The sequence below is a fragment of the Ruditapes philippinarum genome, unplaced genomic scaffold (assembly GCF_026571515.1).
Source record: "Ruditapes philippinarum isolate M1 unplaced genomic scaffold, ASM2657151v2 ctg5749_1_1_1_1, whole genome shotgun sequence".
In the NCBI taxonomy this organism is placed as follows: Eukaryota; Metazoa; Mollusca; class Bivalvia; order Venerida; family Veneridae; genus Ruditapes; species Ruditapes philippinarum.
Genome location: NW_026864599.1, coordinates 61,049 through 86,413, shown reverse-complemented (window position 1 = coordinate 86,413; position 25,365 = coordinate 61,049). Strand labels below are relative to the sequence as shown.

Genomic DNA, 25,365 nt, shown 5'->3' with positions numbered 1-25,365 from the left:
CCCGGCCTCCAACTTCACGCCGCCAGACGCTTGGCCGCCCGGCCGCCAACTTCACGCCGCAAACCGCTGGCCGCCCAGCCGCCAATTTCACGCCGCTAAGCTGCCAAATTCACACATCTCAATAAATAATGATTTATGAAACGACATTGCATTATCTTGAAAAATAAAGACAAAAACGTTGTCAGTGCTTTCGTGATGATATCAATGCCATACAGTTTGTTGGCGTAATGTACGTTTATTTTTATATAATGCTCTATGGTCACGTGTTCGCAAAGAAAAATTCTAGTTTGATGTTTGTTTCTTTATGAAAATAAAATTGATCGTATTAAGCTCAAATTAAATGGTACGTAACCGGTTTGTAAAAACAAATGATGGTTTGCAAAAAAACCCCTATTTTTTGGAAGGAAACTGACAAATAACAATACAAATACAAGAATAATCGGATAAAAATAAAGATAAATTCTAGGACCAAGATTAATAATTAGACCGTGTGTCCTATCAGGTAAAACTTTTTTTCTTTAATTATCCTTATTCTTACATCTTAGTGAAAACAGGACCAGGACTACATAAAAACAGCAAATGCCAAACTTTGGGTACATCAGTTAAGCAACAAAGTAGCTTAACTGTAGAGATGATTTTACTTGTATTGGCATTATGCTAAGATATTTTTTTCATTGGCAGTGGCGCGCCGAGTTATGAAATATGCTTTGTTGGTTTATTCGTCTTGTTTACACTAGATTACCTGAATGTCGACAGACTGCCTATTTTCAATGCTATATACTTAAAACTAATCCACAAGTTACTAATCTGATCAAAAGGTATATTCACAAGCGCAGACATTGCGCTGATGTAAGCTCCTATATCTAAGCTTTTTAGTGTGAAAACAAAAAACGCTACGGAAACAAATGTTGTTGTTTTTTCCCGAGATACTTGGCGACTTTTTTGGGTGGGGGTGGGGGGGGGGGTGGGGGGACTGTGAATGTTGTTTGTTTTAAAATATATATGTTTGTTCCGTTCCATGTAACATAACTGGTGTAGAAGCATTTTACAACATTATTAAAGTTACTTCCCTTTAATAAATACCAGTAGCTGAATAACCTTCTATATAAACATAGATGAACGAAGTATAAAACAATAGAGATGCATGCAATTAAGTGTTCAAATTTTTAGTAATGATGTGTAGAAAATAGTTGTAAAAGTATAGACTAATCAAACTATTATACAAGACAATAAGATGTTATGACGACACTTTTCCAAGGAAATAAATGCAAATGAAATAAATGACAATATAACGGTTCAGCGAGCACGCACTTTTGTGCAAAAACTGGTGTATTAAACAAGTTCCAGGTCTATCCGAAAAAATGGTAGGATAAGGAAATTCTCTGGGGTGTCCATAGCTACTTTACAATAGCATGGAGGGTTTAACATTTTAACTCATAAATGAAAAGCTAAATTGTGAATAATAATCAACTTTTGATGCTAGCTACAGTCCTTGTCTTTGATACTTCTTGAAGATCAAACCGTTGCGTTGAAATCGTTACTGCTAATATTTGCAATAGAAAGTAATAAACGGTCTTCATTTAACTGTGCGTTTAACAACTATAATTCATTTATGAAATGTCCTTCATTTTTTCAGAGTTCGACAAATAACGAGCGTTTTTCTACACCCGTAATGTACCTTACTTGATGAAGATGTAAAACATATTATAATGAATGAAAAACATATTGATAAAATAGATTACTATGCAGATGGTATTTGAGGAGTTAGAAGTGAATAGTGAGCACTACAATTTATATAGAGAAATCATGCTCTGCTCAACTGGCAAAGTAATTCATCGGGGCATTCCTCAATATATTGTTACCAAGAAGTATGTTTAAAAAGAGACTCGGACGATTAACTTAAAATGCTCTGGGTAAAATATAACTCGTGATGTGAAAATCAGAAAAAAACATGTACGAGAAACAAATCACCAGAAACCGATATTTTAGGATTACCCGTATACATCCCTCTTGACACACCTCCTTTATTAACATGAACAACAAGAAGACGAAGAAGAAAATGTAACAAAAGAAGTTGACTACGATGCAATACTTATCTCACTGTATATATTTTAAGGATTTAAACAGAAATCCTTTTACAACACGCAACGATTTGTATTCCCAATGTTATAATTATAATTCGCATGTGTTTGGCGATAATTTATAATAGCTTTATGAATTGTATCCAAAAATAATTAGTTTTTATCCTAATGACTTTAGTATAAATCGTTAAACGCATAAAATGTTCACAGTTAAGCTCAACCATTTTCTTGGACTTTTCCATCCTTGCAACATTCCATTCATCGGTTTTAGGGTTTTTAAAAGCAAAATACAAAAATTGAGCTACCCTCAGTATAGTGCCTGTTTCAGACTACACGGATGTGAAGGCTGACCTGGGCCTATACCATTGGCGAAGGCTTATCAATTACGGTTCCAGGCTTTAAGTGAATTTTGATTTCCGTCAATTACCAGTGACGTTTGTTGTTGTTGCCGTAACGTATGTGTTATGTTTGAAAATTGTACTACGCTATATATATTATGTTACAGATCTTCTTCATTTCAATGACAGATCATGCATATATATACGTATTTTACATCATTTTGTTACATTCAATACAGCTGGAGTATTTTGTTACAGTTTTCGTTATGAACTATATATTATCATATATATTATCATTACATAAGAGATGATTCCAACTAGAAACACCGCCAAAGAAAGGGACTTGCATCATTCTATAAAAGTAAGTGATAGATAAACATCTATAAAGATAAGAGAGCCATGGAAGAACATCGTTGTATTTTTGTGACAGAGGTCATCAGAAGTAGATTAAAAACTCAGTATAAAAGAGGTAAGATGTCAGAGATCAGGCGAACAAGGTTATGACAGCAGTCTTGATTCTTACAACTGTTTTCCTTGCTACCGCGGTAAGGTTTGCTAAGTTTAAGCGTTATCTTTGTTTACTAGTTATTTTGTTTTGTTGGTTATATATGTTTTTGTTTTTGTGTCTGAGATTTCTTGGAAAATATGAAAGACATTCATTTTGAATTTCTACAACTTTACAAGTTAAGGAAATACAAGTTCGAATACACCCATTGCATCCATCCCTGAAAAATCAAGAATGCACTTGGTGGTTGCAGAAATATTTTAGTATTATGTACACTATACAATTATTTGAAATATAATGTTCTGGGTTAGAAACACAAGCAGTGCGACATTTGCCTGTTGTGAAAGACTAACATGGTCATACCTAATGTATTTAGCTGAATCCAGTAATTCTATATTTGTTTTCGTTTTAGATTTTTGCTGTTGCCGATGCCACCAGCTACAACTATGTTGGCAAAAATTTTGTACGATGCCAAACATGTAATGTTCTTTGACCTTTTTCATTATTTATATTGATTGATCAATGTCTTCTTAATTGGTAAATATCAGTTTTATGTTCTAGTTTGAGGATTGTGTTCCCATAGTCAAATATCATTGTTTTTTATCGGTTCAATTGACGTGAGCCTTGTGATTGTATGTTGCCTGTGGCCCGTCTTGCGTCGTTATCCATAAGTTCATCATTACAACACTCCAGGCTAAACGTTTGATAAATTTAGGTCAAACTTCTCCGCAATGATCCCTGGATTACTGTCCTGAATAGTTATATAACCGGTTCCAGCTAAAAAGGACCTAAAACCTCGGGATCCCATAAAATCATGCCCCTGGTGTAAAATTGGGGTCACTTAATTTGTATAGACTTATAAAGGAAAAACGACTTTTGTCTACTACAAAACTATAATACCCATAGCTTCGACATTTTAATAAAGCCTTGTGGTTGTGAACAGGGTCAAAATGGATTGGCCCCGAGTCATTAGTCAATTACATATTACATGTATAGGAAACTGAAGTGAATCATTATAACAACAATAACAGGAGCGTTCATGTTGCATCTCTTGGTAGATCTTCAATAAACTTTTATAAATAATGCAGTTGGGGTCAAAATGACCATCGGTAATGTGGCTTTTGATAATTACTAAGATCTTGAAGAATTACGACTATTTCCAGCAATAGGGTAGTGCGACTTTTGCAAATTACCTACTCATATCTGGAAGAATAAAACCTATTTCTGGCAATAGTTTTCAGGTAAGCGGTCCAGGGTCACCATGGTTCTTTTGTTAATATATACACGTTTCCAAAGACAAGTCTTAAATAAATATCTTTGTTGTCTGTCCGCGATCATTGCAACTTTAGAGTAGGGTTAAAAAAGTTCAGTAACATATTAATATCTAAATTACATATACATGTATATTTATAATACTGCACGTTTGTAACGTCATTTTTCATTGGATAATCGTGACGTTTATATAGTTTTATATACACGGCTGCTGTCGATTCATGAAAAAATCTTACTTTTTTTCTATAAAAATGATGCTTGCTGTATTATAAATTCGTATAAACGGCTTTTTGTAAATATAACCCGAGCCGTTAGGCGAGGGTTATATTGCAAACAGCCGTTTATATACGGCCATATAACCTGTCAACAATCTTTATAACTAATATTGTACACGGATTTTGAAGTTTAAATTCAAGTTTGTATATTTAAAATGCAAATAGTTGACATAAATATAAAGATGAGGTTTTTTCCATGTAAGTTTCAAACATGTTTGTTAGCGATAAAATTTGTCTGCGTAAAACCGACTTAAAGCCTTAACCAATCGCAAGTAACAGCGATATTTATTTAAAAAGAATAGCTGTGTTGTTTTTGGTGACAGGGTTAACTGATTTTAACAATCTGAATGATCACATTCCAGAAAAAGGCTATGATCGAACGCACAGACGGTTGTTACGAGTACCATTTGAATCATCAAGATTATCTGGATTCCCAAAATTATGCCGCCAGACCAGCTCTCGAGATAAACATTATAACATTTGTTAGATAAGTAGTCTGTCTTATACAGTTAATTAAGCAACCGTTGACACGACCAGGAATTCTTATAAAGGTCAAGTAAGCGTTGATATGACAAAGTGTGTCTAATATATTTCATGTATTAGCGTTAACATGATCAGGTGTGCTTTATATAGTTCACGTTTAAGCGTTAACATGACGGGTGTTGTCTTATTTATATCAAGAAAGCGAAAGCGGTGACACGACAGACTCATACACATCAAGTTAGCGTTGGCATGACGTGTATATCTTATAACGTTGAAATACTATACGTCAAATACGGATAGACAAGATGAAATGTGTCTTAAATAGTTCAAGCATAAGCGTTGACGCATATAAATATTATATCAATTAAGCGTTAACATGACCAGGCGTTTTATATAAGTCAAGGAAGCATTAAGATACAAGAGCAACAGAACGCACGATAAAAACGGAAATGACCGAAGTTTTACGAACGCGTCGCATTTCGTTGCTAAACATGTTATATTTTGCTTTTTCCTTTCAAGGTCAAAATACTAAAAGCGTTGGCTTCAGCAATAAACATTCAGGAAACAGGTCACCATCATATTGACCACATGACACAAGAAATCAAGACAGCTTGCGCCGCGCTTACAGTGTACAGTTTTGATATTGCTTGATAGACATCAAATGTTCATGTTACCAATAATAAAATTAATTACAATAAAACTAGATACAACCTACTACATATAATTTTACTGTTTTTATTTTAAAATCCATTTGAAACGAATTACAGAAGAGAAGGCAATTCGATATTATTTCCCTATGTATTCGTTGATGAATTTCAATAGTTGTTTTTACAATATTCCCCTTTAATGATACGAAATGTCACCATGATTAAGAAGTTAAGTCCTTGACTACTAGTTAGTTGGTCCTAATCTTTTTCTAACGAAACATGCACTAACTACATATGTATTACCATTTTCATTGCCCCGCCATTTCCCCTCCCTTATATTCTTTTCAGTTTTTTTGTACAGTTTCTATTCGGTACTCTCATGGGTGCCTTTTCAGTGACCTTGTGTAGCAGGACATTGTTTGAATTTTATAATAAATCAACTGAAAAAATACCATCAAATTTAATTAAACAAAACTACAAATAAATATAATGTGATTTAAAAACATTACTGCTAAGTACATATTAATTTGGTATATAACTTAACATTATTATATACTTAAAAATAACTGCATGCTTAATACATGTATACCGATATGTAGCAATGTATTTTAACATTGTCACAGAAATTAATGTATTTTCCCCCCAAGAACATGGTGTCATCAAGCATTTATCTTAATTACATCAAAAAGTGCTTTTAATTTTATACAAACGATTGATTGTAACATATGTTCTTGCAAGGTAAGACATATTGTACCTAAAAATTAAATACAAGTTCTTAGAAAATATAAATTTTACTTATGTATAGATAAAAATAAAATAGAAAGACAACATATAAAATAGTCATGATTTACACACACATATCATAAGATGTTGATGTGTCAGGTTCAATAAAATACATATATTGTATATATATATATTAGTACTCAAAAACTCAAATACTTTCATGTTGTCTAGTCAGAAGGACTATCATTGAACACTGACGTTCAAGTTATAAGTGTTCAACTCGTACATAGAACGCCTTTGCTGAACACAGGTATTTAAAATATAACGCGCAATGTTCCAAATTTGAACAAGTGTGAACGCGTCTGGTGTTCTCCTTATTTATAGTGTAGAAATGTTGTTTAAACAATGAAACGGCATTTAGTCTATTCTTGATATTTAAAAGGTATATAAAAAGAAAAAAATCACTTTCAGAGAACTTTTTTATTTATCACTTTTTGTGAAGTTGGCGACCTGACGGCCCAATGACCATGGTCAGCAAATGCTGGTAAAATATTTGGCAAATTGGCAGAAAGGAAAAGACAGAAAGGAATAACTCTCTTTCGTATTGATATATGTAATTTTATTTCATTAAAATAAAGTCCACACACATAAACAATTACCTAATTTCACACCAAACCTTATTTTAAATCACCCATTAATTTGCTTTATATAAAGACTTTTATAGCTGTGATTGATAAAAAAGAAGGTCAAATTATAGATTCGTAGTATTCCCAATTCATATAAAGTAATATGTGTATTGTATATAATTATATGTGTAAATATGATTTTTATTATATTTACGTATGTAAGCTTTGCTTAAACGTCTCATATAATTATGTATAGAATGGCATATGTATGTCATTCCAAAGCTATACATAGGTTATGTTTTTGTGATATGTTTACATATAAATAAATTATGATTCGATTTGATTTGATATTCATATACATGTAAGTCCCGGTTTTATCATATTTATAACATTTTCACAACAATAAAATATTTACTTCCAGGTCGCTAGAGAAAAAGAATCCTTTCTGGTTGTGATTTTTTCCTTTTATATAACATTCAAATGATAAACTTCACAAAAAATGATAAAATAAAATAAATTTTATTCTCAAAATGGTTTTTTCTTTTTACATATCCTTAAGATAATAAGAATTGTCTTTAGAACTTCATTAAATGCCGTTTTATTGTTTGAATAACATTCCTGCAACATTATATTTTAGGCCGCCAGCCGCTGGGCGGCCCGGCCTCCAACTTCACGCCGCCAGACGCTTGGCCGCCCGGCCGCCAACTTCACGCCGCAAACCGCTGGGCCGCCCAGCCGCCAATTTCACGCCGCTAAGCTGCCAAATTCACACATCTCAATAAATAATGATTTATGAAACGACATTGCATTATCTTGAAAAATAAAGACAAAACGTTGTCAGTGCTTTCGTGATGATATCAATGCCATACAGTTTGTTGGCGTAATGTACGTTTATTTTATATAATGCTCTATGGTCACGTGTTCGCAAAGAAAAATTCTAGTTTGATGTTTGTTTCTTTATGAAAATAAAATTGATCGTATTAAGCTCAAATTAAATGGTACGTAACCGGTTTGTAAAACAAATGATGGTTTGCAAAAAAAACCCTATTTTTTGGAAGGAAACTGACAAATAACAATACAAATACAAGAATAATCGGATAAAAATAAAGATAAATTCTAGGACCAAGATTAATAATTAGACCGTGTGTCCTATCAGGTAAAACTTTTTTCTTTAATTATCCTTATTCTTACATCTTAGTGAAAACAGGACCAGGACTACATAAAAACAGCAGATGCCAAACTTTGGGTACATCACTTAAGCAACAAAGTAGCTTAATTGTAGAGATGATTTTACTTGTATTGGCATTATGCTAAGATATTTTTTTCATTGGCAGTGGCGCGCCGAGTTATGAAATATGCTTTGTTGGTTTATTCGTCTTGTTTACACTAGATTACCTGAATGTCGACAGACTGCCTATCTTCAATGCTATATACTTAAAACTAATCCACAAGTTACTAATCTGATCAAAAGGTATATTCACAAGCGCAGACATTGCGCTGATGTAAGCTCCTATATCTAAGCTTTTTAGTGTGAAAACAAAAAACGCTACGGAAACAAATGTTGTTGTTTTTCCCGAGATACTTGGCGACTTTTTTGGGTGGGGGTGGGAGGGGGGGGGGTGGGGGGACTGTGAATGTTGTTTGTTTTAAATATATATGTTTGTTCCGTTCCATGTAACATAACTGGTGTAGAAGCATTTTACAAACATTATTAAAGTTACTTCCCTTTAATAAATACCATGTTCAAATTTTTAGTAATGATGTGTAGAAAATAGTTGTAAAAGTATAGACTAATCAAACTATTATACAAGACAATAAGATGGTATGACGACACTTTTCCAAGGAAATAAATGCAAATGAAATAAATGACAATATAACGGTTCAGCGAGCACGCACTTTTGTGCAAAAACTGGTGTATTAAACAAGTTCCAGGTCTATCCGAAAAAATGGTAGGATAAGGAAATTCTCTGGGGTGTCCATAGCTACTTTACAATAGCATGGAGGGTTTAACATTTTAACTCATAAATGAAAAGCTAAATTGTGAATAATAATCAACTTTTGATGCTAGCTACAGTCCTCGTCTTTGATACTTCTTGAAGATCAAACCGTTGCGTTGAAATCGTTACTGCTAATATTTGCAATAGAAAGTAATAAACGGCCTTCATTTAACTGTGCGTTTAACAACTATAATTCATTTATGAAATGTCCTTCATTTTTTCAGAGTTCGACAAATAACGAGCGTTTTTCTACACCCGTAATGTACCTTACTTGATGAAGATGTAAAACATATTATAATGAATGAAAAACATATTGATAAAATAGATTACTATGCAGATGGTATTTGAGGAGTTAGAAGTGAATAGTGAGCACTACAATTTATATAGAGAAATCATGCTCTGCTCAACTGGCAAAGTAATTCATCGGGGCATTCCTCAATATATTGTTACCAAGAAGTATGTTTAAAAAGAGACTCGGACGATTAACTTAAAATGCTCTGGGTAAAATATAACTCGTGATGTGAAAATCAGAAAAAAAACATGTACGAGAAACAAATCACCAGAAACCGATATTTTAGGATTACCCGTATACATCCCTCTTGGCACACCTCCTTTATTAACATGAACAACAAGAAGACGAAGAAGAAATGTAACAAAAGAAGTTGACTACGATGCAATACTTATCTCACTGTATATATTTTAAGGATTTAAACAGAAATCCTTTTACAACACGCAACGATTTGTATTCCCAATGTTATAATTATAATTCGCATGTGTTTTGGCGATAATTTATAATAGCTTTATGAATTGTATCCAAAAATAATTAGTTTTTATCCTAATGACTTTAGTATAAATCGTTAAACGCATAAAATGTTCACAGTTAAGCTCAACCATTTTCTTGGACTTTTCCATCCTTGCAACATTCCATTCATCGGTTTTAGGGTTTTTAAAAGCAAAATACAAAAATTGAGCTACCCTCAGTATAGTGCCTGTTCAGACTACACGGATGTGAAGGCTGACCTGGGCCTATACCATTGGCGAAGGCTTATCAATTACGGTTCCAGGCTTTAAGTGAATTTTGATTTCCGTCAATTACCAGTGACGTTTGTTGTTGTTGCCGTTAACGTATGTGTTATGTTTGAAAATTGTACTACGCTATATATATTATGTTACAGATCTTCTTCATTTCAATGACAGATCATGCATATATATACGTATTTTACATCATTTTGTTACATTCAATACAGCTGGAGTATTTTGTTACAGTTTTCGTTATGAACTATATATTATCATATATATTATCATTACATAAGAGATGATTTCAACTAGAAACACCGCCAAAGAAAGGAACTTGCATCATTCTATAAAAGTAAGTGATAGATAAACGTCTATAAAGATAAGAGAGCCATGGAAGAACATCGTTGTATTTTTGTGACAGAGGTCATCAGAAGTAGATTAAAAACTCAGTATAAAAGAGGTAAGATGTCAGAGATCAGGCGAACAAGGTTATGACAGCAGTCTTGATTCTTACAACTGTTTTCCTTGCTACCGCGGTAAGGTTTGCTAAGTTTAAGCGTTATCTTTGTTTACTAGTTATTTTGTTTTGTTGGTTATATATGTTTTTGTTTTTGTGTCTGAGATTTCTTGGAAAATATGAAAGACATTCATTTTGAATTTCTACAACTTTACAAGTTAAGGAAATACAAGTTCGAATACACCCATTGCATCCATCCCTTAAAAATCAAGAATGCACTTGGTGGTTGCAGAAATATTTTAGTATTATGTACACTATACAATTATTTGAAATATAATGTTCTGGGTTAGAAACACAAGCAGTGCGACATTTGTCTGTTGTGAAAGACTAACATGGTCATACCTAATGTATTTAGCTGAATCCAGTAATTCTATATTTGTTTTCGTTTTAGATTTTTGCTGTTGCCGATGCCACCAGCTACAACTATGTTGGCAAAAATTTTGTACGATGCCAAACATGTAATGTTCTTTGACCTTTTTCATTATTTATATTGATTGATCAATGTCTTCTTAATTGGTAAATATCTGTTTTATGTTCTAGTTTGAGGATTGTGTTCCCATAGTCAAATATCATTGTTTTTTATCGGTTCAATTGACGTGAGCCTTGTGATTGTATGTTGCCTGTGGCCCGTCTTGCGTCGTTATCCATAAGTTCATCATTACAACACTCCAGGCCAAACGTTGATAAATTTAGGTCAAACTTCTCCGCAATGATCCCTGGATTACTGTCCTGAATAGTTATATAACCGGTTCCAGCTAAAAAGGACCTAAAACCTCGGGATCTCATAAAATCATGCCCCTGGTGTAAAATTGGGGTCACTTAATTTGTATAGACTTATAAAGGAAAAACGACTTTTGTCTACTACAAAACTATAATACCCATAGCTTCGACATTTTAATGAAGCCTTGTGGTTGTGTACAGGGTCAAAATGGATTGGCCCCGAGTCAATAGTCAATTACATACTACATGTATAGGAAACTGAAGTGAATCTTTATAACAACAATAACAGGAGCGTTCATGTTGCATCTCTTGGTAGATCTTCAATAAACTTTTATAAATATTGCAGTTGGGGTCAAAATGACCAGCGGTAATGTGGCTTTTGATAATTACTAAGATCTTGAAGAATTACGACTATTTCCAGCAATAGGGTTGTGCGACTTTTGCCAATAACCTACTCATATCTGGAAGAATAAAACCTATTTCTGGCAATAGTTTTCAGGTAAGCGGTCCAGGGTGACCATGGTTCTTTTGTTAATATATACACGTTTCCAAAGACAAGTCTTAAATAAATATCTTTGTTGTCTGTCCGCGATCATTGCAACTTTAGAGTAGGGTTAAAAAAGTTCAGTAACATATTAATATCTAAATTACATATACATGTATATTTGTACGCGGATTTTGAAGTTTAAATTCAAGTTTGTATATTTAAAATGCAAATAGTTGACATAAATATAAAGATGAGGTTTCTTCCATGTAAGTTTCAAACATGTTTGTTAGCGATAAAAATTGTCTGCGTAAAACCGACTTAAAGCCTTAACCAATCGCAAGTAACAGCGATATTTATTTAAAAAGAATAGCTGTGTTGTTTTTGGTGACAGGCTTAACTGATTTTAACAATCTGAATGATCACATTCCAGAAAAAGGCTATGATCGAGCGCACAGACGGTTGTTACGAGGTCCATTTGAATCATCAAGATTATCTGGATTCCCAAAATTATGCCGCCAGACCAGCTCTCGAGATAAACATTATAACATTTGTTAGATAAGTAGTCTGTCTTATACAGTTAATTAAGCAACCGTTGACACGACCAGGAATTCTTATAAAGGTCAAGTAAGCGTTGATATGACAAAGTGTGTCTAATATATTTCATGTATTAGCGTTAACATGATCAGGTGTGCTTTATATAGTTCACGTTTAAGCGTTAACATGATGGGTGTTGTCTTATTTATATCAAGACACCAGTGTCACGATAGACTCATACACATCAATTTAGCGTTGGCATGACGTGTATATTATAACGTTGACATACTATACGTCAAATACATGTAGACATGATAAAATGTGTCTTAAATAGTTCAAGCATAAGCGTTGACGCATTTAATATCATATAAATTAAGCGTTATCATGACCAAGCGTTTTATATAAGCCGATGAAGCATTAAGATACAAGAGCAACAGAGCTCACGATAAAAACGGAAATGACCGAATTTTTTACGAACGTGTCGCGTTTCGTTGCTACACATGTTTATATTTTGCTTTTTCCTTTCAAGGCCAAAATTCTCAGTGCGTTGGCTTCAGCAACAAACATTCAGGAAACAGGTCACCATCATATTGATCACATGACGCATGAAATCAGGACAGCTTGCGCCGCGCTTAAAGTGTACAGTTTTGATATTGCTCGATAAACATCAAATGTTCATGTTACCAATAATATTTAATTACAATAAAACTAGATACAACTTACTACATATATTTTTACTGTTTTTATTTTAAAATCCATTTGAAACGAAATACAGAAGAGAAGGCAATTCGATATTATTTTCCTATGTATTCGTTGATGAATTTGCATAGTTGTTTTTATAATATTCCCTATTAATGATACGAAATGCCAGCATGATCAAGAAGTTCAGTCCTTGACTACTAGTTAGTTGGACCTAATCTTTTTCTAACGAAACATGCACTAACTACATATGTATTACCATTTTCATTGCCCCGCCATTTTCCCGCCCTAATATTCTTTTCAGTTTTGTTCGTACAGTTTCTATCCGGTACTCTCAAGTGTGCCTTTTCAGTGACCTTGTGTAGCAGGACATTGTTTGAGCTATGCTCTGTGTTCGCCGCTTTCCAATAACCCCTATCGACAATAAACATGAAAACTGCTCTACAATTACGCAGGTAGATTACAGAATAGCTGTGAATCTGTTACTGTACAAGCTAGTGCCAGATGAGATCTTGAAACTTCTAACAGTAATGTGCACTTAGCATAAGAACTTATACAGAGCATACAATATAAAACAAATAATAATATAACATATTCACTTATATAGTTATCATCAAGTTGGGTCAAATCCTCATTTTTTTAAAGAATAAATTATACAAAGACCTACATCAACAGAACTAAATAATATGCATCGCAAATTAGGAATATTTCAGTTTCTATATAAATATGCAGCCACAGATAACATTATATATCTATTTGGCTCGGCATTTCAATTTGTGTTACTGAGAATAAAAACGTTAAGTCTGTGCAAAGAGCTTGGACAAAGAGTTATTGAGCATTGGACTCCTATTTTTGAGACACACTTCAAGTGCGATTCAACCAAAATGATAAATAATCACCTGGTGTGATTTAAAGCGCATGTCTTACCTCTCACACACATTTAAAGCGCACATCAAAGCACCCCCCCCCCAATAAAAGACACACACACACACACAAATATAAAATGGATCTGAAGAAAACATATACTTGATTCATCTTGACGGGCTTTATTACAGAAAACTTTTCGAAATATGTTGGGAGAAATTTTAATATCCCATGTGTGTTGTTGTTGGTAGTTTTCACTCCAAATCACGGCAGCAAGCCAATGAATTTCCAGAGGAGCACTGTTCTGCCACCGCATCGTTCCTGGCCAGGCTCTCAAGCAGTTTAATAGTTGCTTTCACGTTCGCAGGAACTGATAATTTCTCTACATGACAGAGCAGAAGTAAAGTCTGATTTTAATGACTTGTCAATTATGGATACATTATAGCACTCATTTAAATATTTGATACCACTTCGTTTTTGTAATTTTCGAGAATGAATATGGGATAAGTTTATGTTTTGAATAATCACACAAGGCAAATGTACAATATGAAAAAGAGGTAACCCTTAAAGGGTTGTTTGAGCAAAGGAACTACATTTCAAGACACCACTCTCTGTGCTAGGGGCTCATCCACAACAACACAATTTCCTGGTCGTCCATGCCACATTTAAGGACCACTTCTCTCGGCAGGACACCGGCAAACTAAGTCGTGTCGCCTTTTATAAACGTAACTCCGAGCTGTTGAGAGCATGCGAACTTGCCGTCTTAGACGTAGCGGTAGATCTTCAATCATCTGCCGTCTTAACGACGTTCATGTAACGAGGGTAAGAGAGAAGTAGCCTCCCATGCAGTCTAACCAAACTCTTTCATACGGGCAATTCAGTTTCAGTATTTTGATAGTTAAATCCCTTACACTATAAATATACGGTTCCAATCAATTTGATTTTCATTCTGATGTTTATAACGAAGCACGCAGAAATTCGTTGTTAGATTAACACATCAACAAAAAACTTTTTTGATTACATTTTATTATCATATTATATTGTTTAACTTAGGTTGAAATTCATACTTTTAAAGTTTTAAATTTACAGAGTACATTGTTAACACTTAATAAGTGTCGATATTTTTCTGCATTTTTTATAACATAATGCCTCCAATACATGTATTGCAATTGATATGAAGACCAAATTTTCTGTTAAGTGAGCATTTTCCAATTTTTAAAAAGTTTACGGATTATTTTTGCCTGTTGAAGAAAGTAAGGAATGAAAGATTAAAACAACCACATTTTATGACTGTGGATGTATCGTCTTCTTCATTCATAAACGCTCGCAGCGTTCTTGGTTTGACCAGAATGACCTTGTCGTTCGCCACTCGAACTAACTTCTGCATCTCCTCTCGCAGAGAACCTTCCGCTTTCGAAAATTGCCGCTTATCTGTAAGTAAAGTATATATGGACGCACGAATCGGATTATGTTGTTCTTTTTGCTCGCTCAGATACTTTCTCAACGCTTTTTCCATTGGTCCTAAATCTCGTTCCTCCGGGGTCTCCCTGTAATAATTCTGAAGCAGGAAAATGTTGATCATATGGATGATTGCAATCGTAAAAGTTTCTCAAAGTTATAATTATATCATACTGTATCTTTGATAAACATGTATATGGGCATAACATAACTGAGCTAAGAGTAACCAACAAAATAAAAATTATTAGATCTATTTTCTTAGATTAGATACTAATGTAAAAAGAAACATAAGTGAAAACATTTTTACAATATCAGAAAATATTTAAAAAGAAATAGATCTGCTTAAAAATAATTTTCACGAGCAATAAGACCTACAAACAGTCGATTTATACATGTTTTGCTTACTGAAACAGCAAACAAACTTCGCAAAATTATATTCATCAGTCGTACAAAAAGAAACAGTGTTACCCTTATGGTTTCATACGCGCTCATGTAGATGGCGATAAGGAGGTTAATGACAACGATTGTGAAGATTGCAATGTAAGCGCCAAAGTAAAATCTCGAAAACCACCAAACCCATTTCCCGCCAGTTTTGTGTGTTTCCAATATGGCTAGAGTGGTAAAGATTTCGTCGCCGTTAACCATGGAAAATAATGTTTCTGCAGCGGTCTCCGGTGTCCTGAACTGGGAGAAAAGTTAAACGATTATCAATAGCTTAGGTTTTAAACATCAAACTAACTGTAGCAGTATTTAACTATGTTTAATAACGGGACTGGGAATATGCTTTTAAAAAAAGATTTTTTCAATGATGTGATGAAAACCTTTGCCAATAGCATGTGTCCAAAATCAGACATTTCTTCTTCAATAATAATCGTTTTGTGCAAATTGCCTCTCAAATGAAAAGCATTTTACAGCTTTTTACCCAGTTCAGACTAATAATTTCAAATTTTAATTAAAAGGCACATTATGCCTCAAAACAAATAAAACTTTAATACTTTATAAAGGGAAAAGATTAATTTTGTAATGTTTAAATAATGGTTTACGAGAATGTGAGATGCTTGTTATCTGACGAAAGTAGCGGTAAATGTATAAAAAGAAATTGACAAAAGTTGCAAAATGTAAACAAAGTAGTATTTTGACTTCCATACCATACCAAATACTAATGCACTTTAACTATACTTATTGCTAAAAAGCAACAGATGAAAAAGTTCAGGTATTTGGCCAATGAGTTAATATTTGGATACTATAAAAGAACACAAAAATTTAAAAGCTTTTTAGTAATAAAACTAAAAAGCATTTCTGAGTCTTAATGGGCCAGTTTATATTGGTAAGAATTTTAATTTTTTTGTTTTGGCCTTTCAAAACGGAACTTGTTTAGTCATGACTATACATTATTTGATATGCATGAAAGACATACATCATGCAGATGTGTAAAAATATATCAAAATCTGTCTTGATCAACTAACTACCTTAATTAATTTTAATGATCTCACATACTTTGACATGATAAGGGCTAAGAACGACAAATCCACCCATCCAGAAGCCTATAAACAAAACAGTCACACATAGCAGATACGCCAACACGTTCCCGGAAGCTTTATATAAGGTGCTGAACAATAACTGCAAACAGAATATATCTAAATTAATGTCATAACACATAATTGTGAGAATGTCGGTATTAAGAAATACGAAAACTATTGTCTCACAATAGAATTTGTTTCTTGAATAGGATAATGCTATATAGCTTACATATCCCCTCAAAATCAACACTATCCAATTATCTAAATCCTAATATCCTAAACATTGACAACGTTTTACTATATTCGACCTATCTAGTTGATAAATCCCTACAGTGACCTTAAATTTGAATGACAATATACATGTATTTAACCAAAAACATTGACATGTGCTCTCTTGTTAACAAATGTGTTGTGGTGAAATTCTTAGTGTCCGCCAATCTAGACAGATCAGGGATCTCATCAGTTTCCGTAGGCGTATAAAGTCCACTTTTTTTACAAAACGGTGTAAAACAAAACATAATATTCATATCACTTACATGGAATTTATTGTGGAATTTGAAGAAACGCAAAAGACTTATCCACGCAAAGATGCAGCCGACACCAAGCCAGACTGTGTAGGAATCAAGCGTTTCTACTATCCACTCACTGTGCTGTAACGAACAATGATGTTATAAAATTTATCATTTTCGTAAATACGTTACATTATATAAATCAAAGTACTGAAGGCGATGAATTTGTTTGGGTCTCAGAATGTCAAAAAGGTGAAGGTTGTGAAATTATAAACCAATTTGTTAGTATAGTGTCACCAATGCTGTTTCCCGGTGCTATAGTAAATTGGCTATATGGCTAATTGCAACACTGATAATTAATTCAATGTTTATTTGGCTTTAAAAAAAAACACACACAAAAAAACCTGAACTGGGATTTGAACTCCAGACCTCTCGCTTCCGAAGCGAGCGTGTTAAACCCTCGACCACGGGGAGTTATAATATAACAGCATGAAGAATACTATATTATTCTAAATTACAGTGTGTAACCCTTATCAATTTCGATATTTTTTGTTCACTGTAAACCTGTTGTTTAATACTAAAGTAAATATTCATGGAGCTGTATCTATAAGAATAACACATTATTAGAAATCTTCGACCAATCGGGAACTATTTTTTCGTTACGAAAATTAATACGCCTGTCATTTGACAATCTTTACGCAGTGATCTCCCCTTAATTTTTCGGCATTTATGTACATATGAAGGGAAGTAACCGCTTTGAGGAGCTTGGACTACTTTCGGCATTTGCAAATAAGAACATTAGGATCTGAAATTTCGCTACCATTATTTTTTTGGTCTGACGACCCAAACAAATAAAAATATGATGTTTCTTATGTTAAAATGTACACTTTATCAAGTATCAGGTATCTATAATTATCATATTTTATAAAAAAAAGGGCTATTCATTAAGCATAAATATCGTATATTTTACAAATGCATATCAAGCACATACACTATACTGTATACATAAAGGCTAATAGAGTATACATTGTTGAGTACAATACTGAATTCCATTGGACGAGTACACAGCTGTCATAACTATATTGGACGAGGCGATAGTCGAGACTTAAAAGAGTTTTGCCGGTATGTAGGTTCCAATAGAATCAGTATTGTATTCAATAGTGTAAAATGACTCATCCTTTTTCACATTAACATTTTGACATCTGGTCTCACCTATGCTACTTCTAGTGCAATAGGGATTTGATTTCTAAGATGTCGGAGTAAAATAGTGATCAAACATAACTTTTTCTGGACTCGGCAAATGAATACGAGGCTAGGTGAGTAGAATAGTTATTCAATTTATATGAGGCTTTGGACTATGCAAATGAAAACGAGGCTGTGTGGATAATACAATAGTGATTTGATAGCTTTTCGCAAGTTGAAAGATAAGAATCTAATAATGATTTATATTGGGAGATCGCATGATGTAAACGGGTTACAACAAACTTTATAGGCATACATATTTCATATGATTATAACAAAACTGACCTATTTACATCTTTCTTATTGCTACATGGTTTATATCTACAATACACAGAGCCAATGCATTGTTTTCTCCATGTATCAAATATCATTTGCCATATTTACCCAATGACAGATTTTCTTTAAGTTTACAATCGCATCTCTCGACGCTTTCCGCCAAACTTCGTTCTTATAGATAATCCGATTAATGCATATTTTTCAGAAGTATATGTATAATCATAGAACATAACAGATAACATTTGGAAGATTTTTTTTACATGTCAAAGCTTACCTCATTTTCAAACACGATCCAAATGGTTCCATATAGAGTAAGAATATCTGATATTAACACTGCTATTTCCCAGAAATTGACCAACCTCCAATACTCCCTCATTGGCAAATCTTTTTCAGTTGGGTCTACTGGGTTGTAGTAGCGTACATAATTAACTTTCATGTAGCTTTTAGTTTTCTATAAAATAGTGGAGATGACAATAATGATATAAAGAGAAAGATAGTTTCAATTCCTGCCGCGTATTTATAATGGGTTTTAAATCGGTCGAGAATGTATGACACTCCTCGTAGACTTGTTTAAAATAGGTAAATTTTAATTAATTAAAATCACATGTCACCCATCGTTGTCTGTTCGAATAGAACAAAAGGTTTGGTGGTTTCACTCGGTTTGCTCACTTGTCGTGAAGGGGCATGTGACGTAATAATCTATAAAAAGTTAAAACAACTAAAAAGTCTGCTAAAGGAGCAAAGAAAATACTGGAAATATTGTAAATCTAGTTTGTTAATCTTTTTTCTTTATCTTTTTTGTGTGATATAAATTTCCACTCAAATTTCAACTTACGGTTGAAAAACTAGTTATATTTCTTACCATGAAAATATACACAGCTAATAATATGATTGCCACAGATGCAAACAAGGACAATAAACAGAAAACAATCAGAACTGCTCCCAGTGATTCTGATGTATTTTCCAAAGCCCAATCTGTAAATAAATCATAACATGTTTTAATGTCTGTAAGAAAATAAGTACAACCTCTGCGTAACGACCATCCTCTGTAGGGCAATAATATTTCATAACAACAGTATCAATTCTTTCAAAAGTAAGACTTCACAATAAAAATGAACTTCTACTACATTTCTATATAGGGCGATGATCTCCTGTCATACGTAGAAAATAATATATCCGGTTGATTTTTTACAGCAACGGACCGCGCCGTGAAAAGGTCTATATGTATTTAGGAAAACTCTGAACACTGGCGGAGGCTCTTGTTTAACTTTTAAACCTTGTTTAAAATTATCAATTTCACAATATGGTGTTTATTCATATACAGAACTACTTTTTTTTTTGAGACTACCTTTTATAGTAATGTTTAAATGTTCACATTTGATTCTTCTAGTCAATGTTTCCAAATTGACAATAACTTGTCCATTGTTGTCCATGTCGTTGAATGTCACCTGTTAATAGAATAATAAATGTTTAATCCATTTTCACCCGAAATATTATTTTATATATCAAATAACAAAATGAAAATGAAAGGACGAAATGGATCGTTTGGAAGATTTTTACCCCCCCCCCCAAAAAAAAAGCTGATATGACATACTGTGTGACATCTGTAAAATTTACACTGGAATACTTCATTAATATTTTTCTTCTACTTTTCAACGCATTAAGTGTAGAATATTGAATACAATAAAAGCTTGTGCAGGGGTGGGGTTAGAGATATCTTGGCACAATTAATTATCTGACATCAACAACCTCAGTTTCATAAAGTCTGCAACGTTAAGCTTTTCCTTTTTGTTTCCATTGTTCTAGAGAGGTTTCCCTTGTTACAGATTTGTATTAGGCTGGTCAAGAGAAAATACCGCAGAAAAATCTAAGTAAACGAGGCTTTTGAATGCAGTATGGCTAAGTAACTGTGTTCATATTCAAATGCATTACAATATGTTGATATATTTAACCCTTAACATGCTGGTTTTCTTAATGTACTTGTTTAACTTCAATTTTCGGAACAATACATACAATTTATTGGGATATCAAGATTTTTTGATGAACATCATTGATCTTGGTGTACAAGCTGATATAGCTGTATTCTATTTGCAAAGGATTTTAACTTTCTGATCAAGCAAGGTAAGGGTTAAAAATTGATCAAAAATCATTAAAATGAAAAGGATTTATGGAAAATTTATTGTAGAAAAGTAATTGTTTTTCTATATTACGCAACTAAGATATTTTCAATGAATACAAATTCATACCCAGCCTTGAACACGTAAACATCGTGCTAGTCTCACTTTCTCATACACCCGTACGGAATGTATCGAAAAACGTAATTCTGTCGACAACATTCTACAAACAAAGCAATATACATGCACTTAATAACATGTTATAAAACAATCGATAAATCAATCAATCAATCAATCAATCAATCAATCAATCAATCAATCAATCAATCAATCAATCAATTAATCATATTACGTTTAAAATAGGTATATCTCGTTATTACATTTTTATATTTGCTGTCGCATATCGGTTGCCTATATTTGGGACATCCTGAAGAGTAAGTTGCTATTTTTGGGATGGTGCATTATTATTATAATCTTGAGTTTTTTATTGATGTCATTCATTCTTAAATGATTTCAAAGATCAGACATGGTTAGCTTTCATGTTTCAGTGCACACATTTGATAATGACAGCAACAAAACTTAAGTATAGAGGACTGCCAATATAATATCACAATTAATGGTTTCTGAATAACAGACAGTAAAATCACAATCTTTATAAAAGCATAGTGCTAATTATATAATAGAGAACAATTACCGTTTGATCGGTTGTTCCAAACCATTGCCTATTAATTCTTTAATAATATCATAATCGTGCTTCTGGTTTTGTTTCGGAAGGCCAGGATCGGCAGAAAATGTTTTGTCTGTAATGATAAAAGCTTCGCTATTTAAAAAAGTCTTTCGTATTAAACCCATTTTTTCATTTTTTCCCGCTATTTTAAGAAAACTTATATTTTCCAATACAAACATGTTTTTATATTTTTTTTCCCTAAATTTTAAATGGCTAATTTTTCTTTTGAAAAAAAAATTGATAACGAAAACCATTTTTTCGGGCCCAAAGGAAAAATAAGAAAATTTGGGTTTTTAGACCGAAAAAAAAAATGGGTAACATCTAAAAGGGGGGCCAGCTTTTTTTGACAAAATCTAAAAACCCCAAAATTAATTTAAAAATTTTGAATGAACGTATCTGCAGAAAAAAAAAACCGACTGTGAAAATTTACATAATCGACTTATAACCGACATCAAAGGGTAGATAACCATTATACATAACTATATAAAACAAAAAAAAATTAGAATATTTGGGTATATCAAACAAGGAAAGTCTTTTAGTATTTTTAAATATACATGAGGGTCTTAGTTTTGGGGTTTTTTTGCCTAAGGTTTTAAAATAAAATATACTTTGTTTAAACTTTAAATTTTGTCCTTTTGAGAAACCATTTAACCCAAAACAAATGCTATAAAATTTTTAAGATCCAAAATATAATTAATTATTATAATGCCATCTACTAAAAATAATTGTAAGGAATACTTTCTGAAATAATATCCGAGGCCCATGATAGGCTATAAAATTCCTTTACTGATATCTAACATTCGTAAAATCGTATGTGTTTTCATATTTTACATGGATATCAACTTACACATATTTACTATTTGTTGTAAATGTTATTAGTTCTGAACTATGTGGTTGTTGTCTTGTTTTGATACATAGACTAAATTTGTAAACTATTTCAAGTGGATTTTTGATAAATAGAGAGTAACATGCTACTGTCTTTTGATATTAATTTTATCAGGTGAGGCCGATATGGGCTAGAAAGGAGCGAGGCTTGCCGAAGCATTAATCACAGCAAAAATACATGAAAATTGCAGGCCCGGTTTGATTGAGTCTGTACATGAGGGATTATGAAAATAAAAACATACATCACGCTCGCCTTGAACGGTATTCAATTTTCAACACTTAAAAGTGCTGGAATCAAGGATTTCGAATCACCAAAAAAAAAAAAATATAATAATACTGAAGTAAACTTTAACAGTTTTTTACAATCCATATTTCCTCATATCGTATCACGGAATACAATATGGTTGATGCAATGAAGAAACTAAACCTGAAATCGTTGACTTAAAAGTACAATAAAACTATAAGAACAGAAGAAATACAAGAAACATTTATTTCACCTTGAATTATAACACCTTGTGTGACATTAGCGTCTTTGAAACCAGGAAAATCAAAGTATTTCACTTGTATTACCATTACGTCACTAGTTGTACGCTGGAAGTAACCGATGGCGTCCTCTTCCGCATTGTAATACTGGAAAATAAAAAAAGAAGTAAAGGTGAACATAGACAGATTACGGCCGAAAAATAACTAGAATCTCGGTGACATCAATGGACGCTCTGTAACTTTGTTTTGACACAACTAAAACATTGCCAAATTTTAACGAAATCCTGAAAAAAATAATAAAAATAATAACCTCTAAAATATGTTTTGTGTTGTTGGGGGCCAAAAAAAGGAAATGGGTTTTAAAATTTTTTAAAACAATCATTTTTTTTCAATTTTAAAAATGGAAATTTTTTTTTCCCCTGATTTGTTATTATCGATAGGGGGGTTTCAATTTTATAAATATTAAAGATGCTCCTAAATGTTTTCAGATTGGATTTCCATATTTTAAAAAAAGATTATCTTTTAAGTTTTAAATAAAAAAAGTCATTTCCCCAAATTTAAATAGCTTTTGGGTTTGGGTACTCAAAAAGGGTTTTTAAAAAAGAAAAAAAAAATTTTTAAAAGGAAAAACAAGGGGGGTAAACTTTTGTGAAACTGGTCAAATTTAAAATAAAAAAACTTTGTTTTTTTGTTTAAATGAGAAACAAAGGCAGTTTAAACTTTCCTCTGACATTTTTTTGGAAAAAAAAATTTCCCCAAATAAAATTGATAAATTTTTTGTGTTAAATTAAATCTTTTTGTGTTAAATTTTAAGGCAAACAATTATTTGATACCTCTTACTTTGATACTTCTTACATTATAAATATATCGGAATGTATTAAATTTTTAGGTAAAATATTTAAAGCATTTTATTACCCCTTTAACTGCAAAATTGATTCCGCTCTCTAAATCGTCTATAGTGTAAACAGCAAAGTCACCCTGAGCTGGAGGATACGCCAAAGTTTCCCATGCTGAAGGTTTTTGTGAAAGAATAAAAAAAAATTAACACTTATATCAAGTAAAGTTTCCATCAATCGATGACCCGTGTCTGATACTCCGGAACACGGCAAATGTGGGTTTATGTCTTATCTCGGGGTACAAACAAACTTTTACAGTTACAATTTCGTAAAGATATCGATAATAAAGCAATACAAGTTGTGAAGGTAGATTATGTATATCTTTTAATTAGATTTAAAAAAAACACAACTGCCTGGTTCCGTACCCCATCTATTCGGACATTTTCATCACATTCCATTTATTGAAATTGTACAAACGGGTAAGTGACAGTAGTTTCAGGATAAAGGTGTATTTTAACGAAAAATCCGTACACTTTTATAGTTTAATTATATGTTGTCAGGTGGCGGACTGGAGACAATGCTACGCGACCTCCTAAGAACTTATTTCTTGGGCGAGAAAATGCACCATACAATGCTGTAAACATCCGCTTGAAACCGGACAAACGTGTAAGGCGACGGTAGATTCAGGAAAAGTGTATTTTTTCCGAAAATACGTAGATTTGATATGCATTCACAAGGCCAATCACAAACTATGCTCCGTAGGCCTTTTAAGTCATTTTTTCTTTAGCAAATGTTGCTTTTTTGTGAAGCATAAGGTGACGGTTGTGTTTGACTTATTTTAAAGATATTTAAGCTGAAAATGTTTTCTCTTGAGTGTTAACAAGATTTGTCCATATATCCTGACAAGTTTCCAGGGTATTTGGACCAAAGCAGAAGCCACTAGACAGTTTACTTGTAAAAATGTGAATTTTTAAACATTATAAGCATTCAGAATGCAGACAGGAGCCAATGCTACGCGTGCATTCTGAGACCTTATTTCTTAATAAAGTGCCATAATTTGATGTAAACATCCTTCTTAAGTCTGTTGCAACAGTCACTTGGCATTTAAGTTGAACAAACGTGTAGGTGACAATGGCTTCCGGAAAATGGTGTTTTTCATTCATACGACAATACGTATATTTATACACATTAAGAGGGAGGACATGATCTTATGCTGCGCGGGCGTTCTGGGACTTTATTTCCTTTGGGGAAACACAATGTTTTCTTTTCTTTGTTGTAAAGGGTCAGCCTTAGGGGGGGTTTTCGGGCGTCTTTTTTCAAAAAGGGGTATGTGAGATATTTGGGAAATGATGTTTTTTTAAGAAATTCAAACCGAATGTTTTCAAGGGGGGACAGAAACCGGGCCTACGGGGGGCTTTTTTGTCCCAGGCTTTCCCGAAAAATTTTGCCTCGGGGCTTTTAAGAACCTTTTTCCCATTGAAATGGTTAAGTTTAATCGTGAGCATCTTATAAAAACTATTACATAACAAC

At 33.0% G+C, this 25,365-nt stretch overlaps 1 protein-coding gene across 1 annotated transcript; it reads right to left on the bottom strand.

The window, feature by feature from the left end:
- Nucleotides 1-14,796: 14,796 nt before the first annotated feature.
- Nucleotides 14,797-24,040, bottom strand: LOC132726239 (mucolipin-3-like). Its single transcript, XM_060711515.1, has 11 exons — nt 23,915-24,040; nt 23,014-23,146; nt 21,599-21,704; nt 21,037-21,127; nt 20,139-20,238; nt 19,653-19,765; nt 19,065-19,241; nt 17,300-17,413; nt 16,741-16,863; nt 15,712-15,927; nt 14,797-15,343 (listed from the first exon to the last, which is right to left on the bottom strand). Exons 2-11 carry the CDS (start codon nt 23,087-23,089, stop codon nt 15,017-15,019), a joined length of 1,443 nt encoding a protein of 480 aa, XP_060567498.1. The 5' UTR covers nt 23,090-23,146; nt 23,915-24,040; the 3' UTR covers nt 14,797-15,016.
- Between the last annotated feature and the right edge of the window lie 1,325 nt (nt 24,041-25,365).

Bases quoted from the DNA above. Each gene is read 5' to 3' on its own strand.
- LOC132726239 (XM_060711515.1), bottom strand. From the start codon at position 23,089: ATGGTAATACAAGTGAAATACTTTGATTTTCCTGGTTTCAAAGACGCT. The intron at 19,242-19,652 runs GTAAGAAATATA...ACTATTTTATAG, and splicing joins TAGCTGTGTATATTTTCATG to AAAACTAAAAGCTACATGAA. The intron at 16,864-17,299 runs GTAAGTGATATG...TTCTGTTTGCAG, and splicing joins AATTCCACAATAAATTCCAT to TTATTGTTCAGCACCTTATA.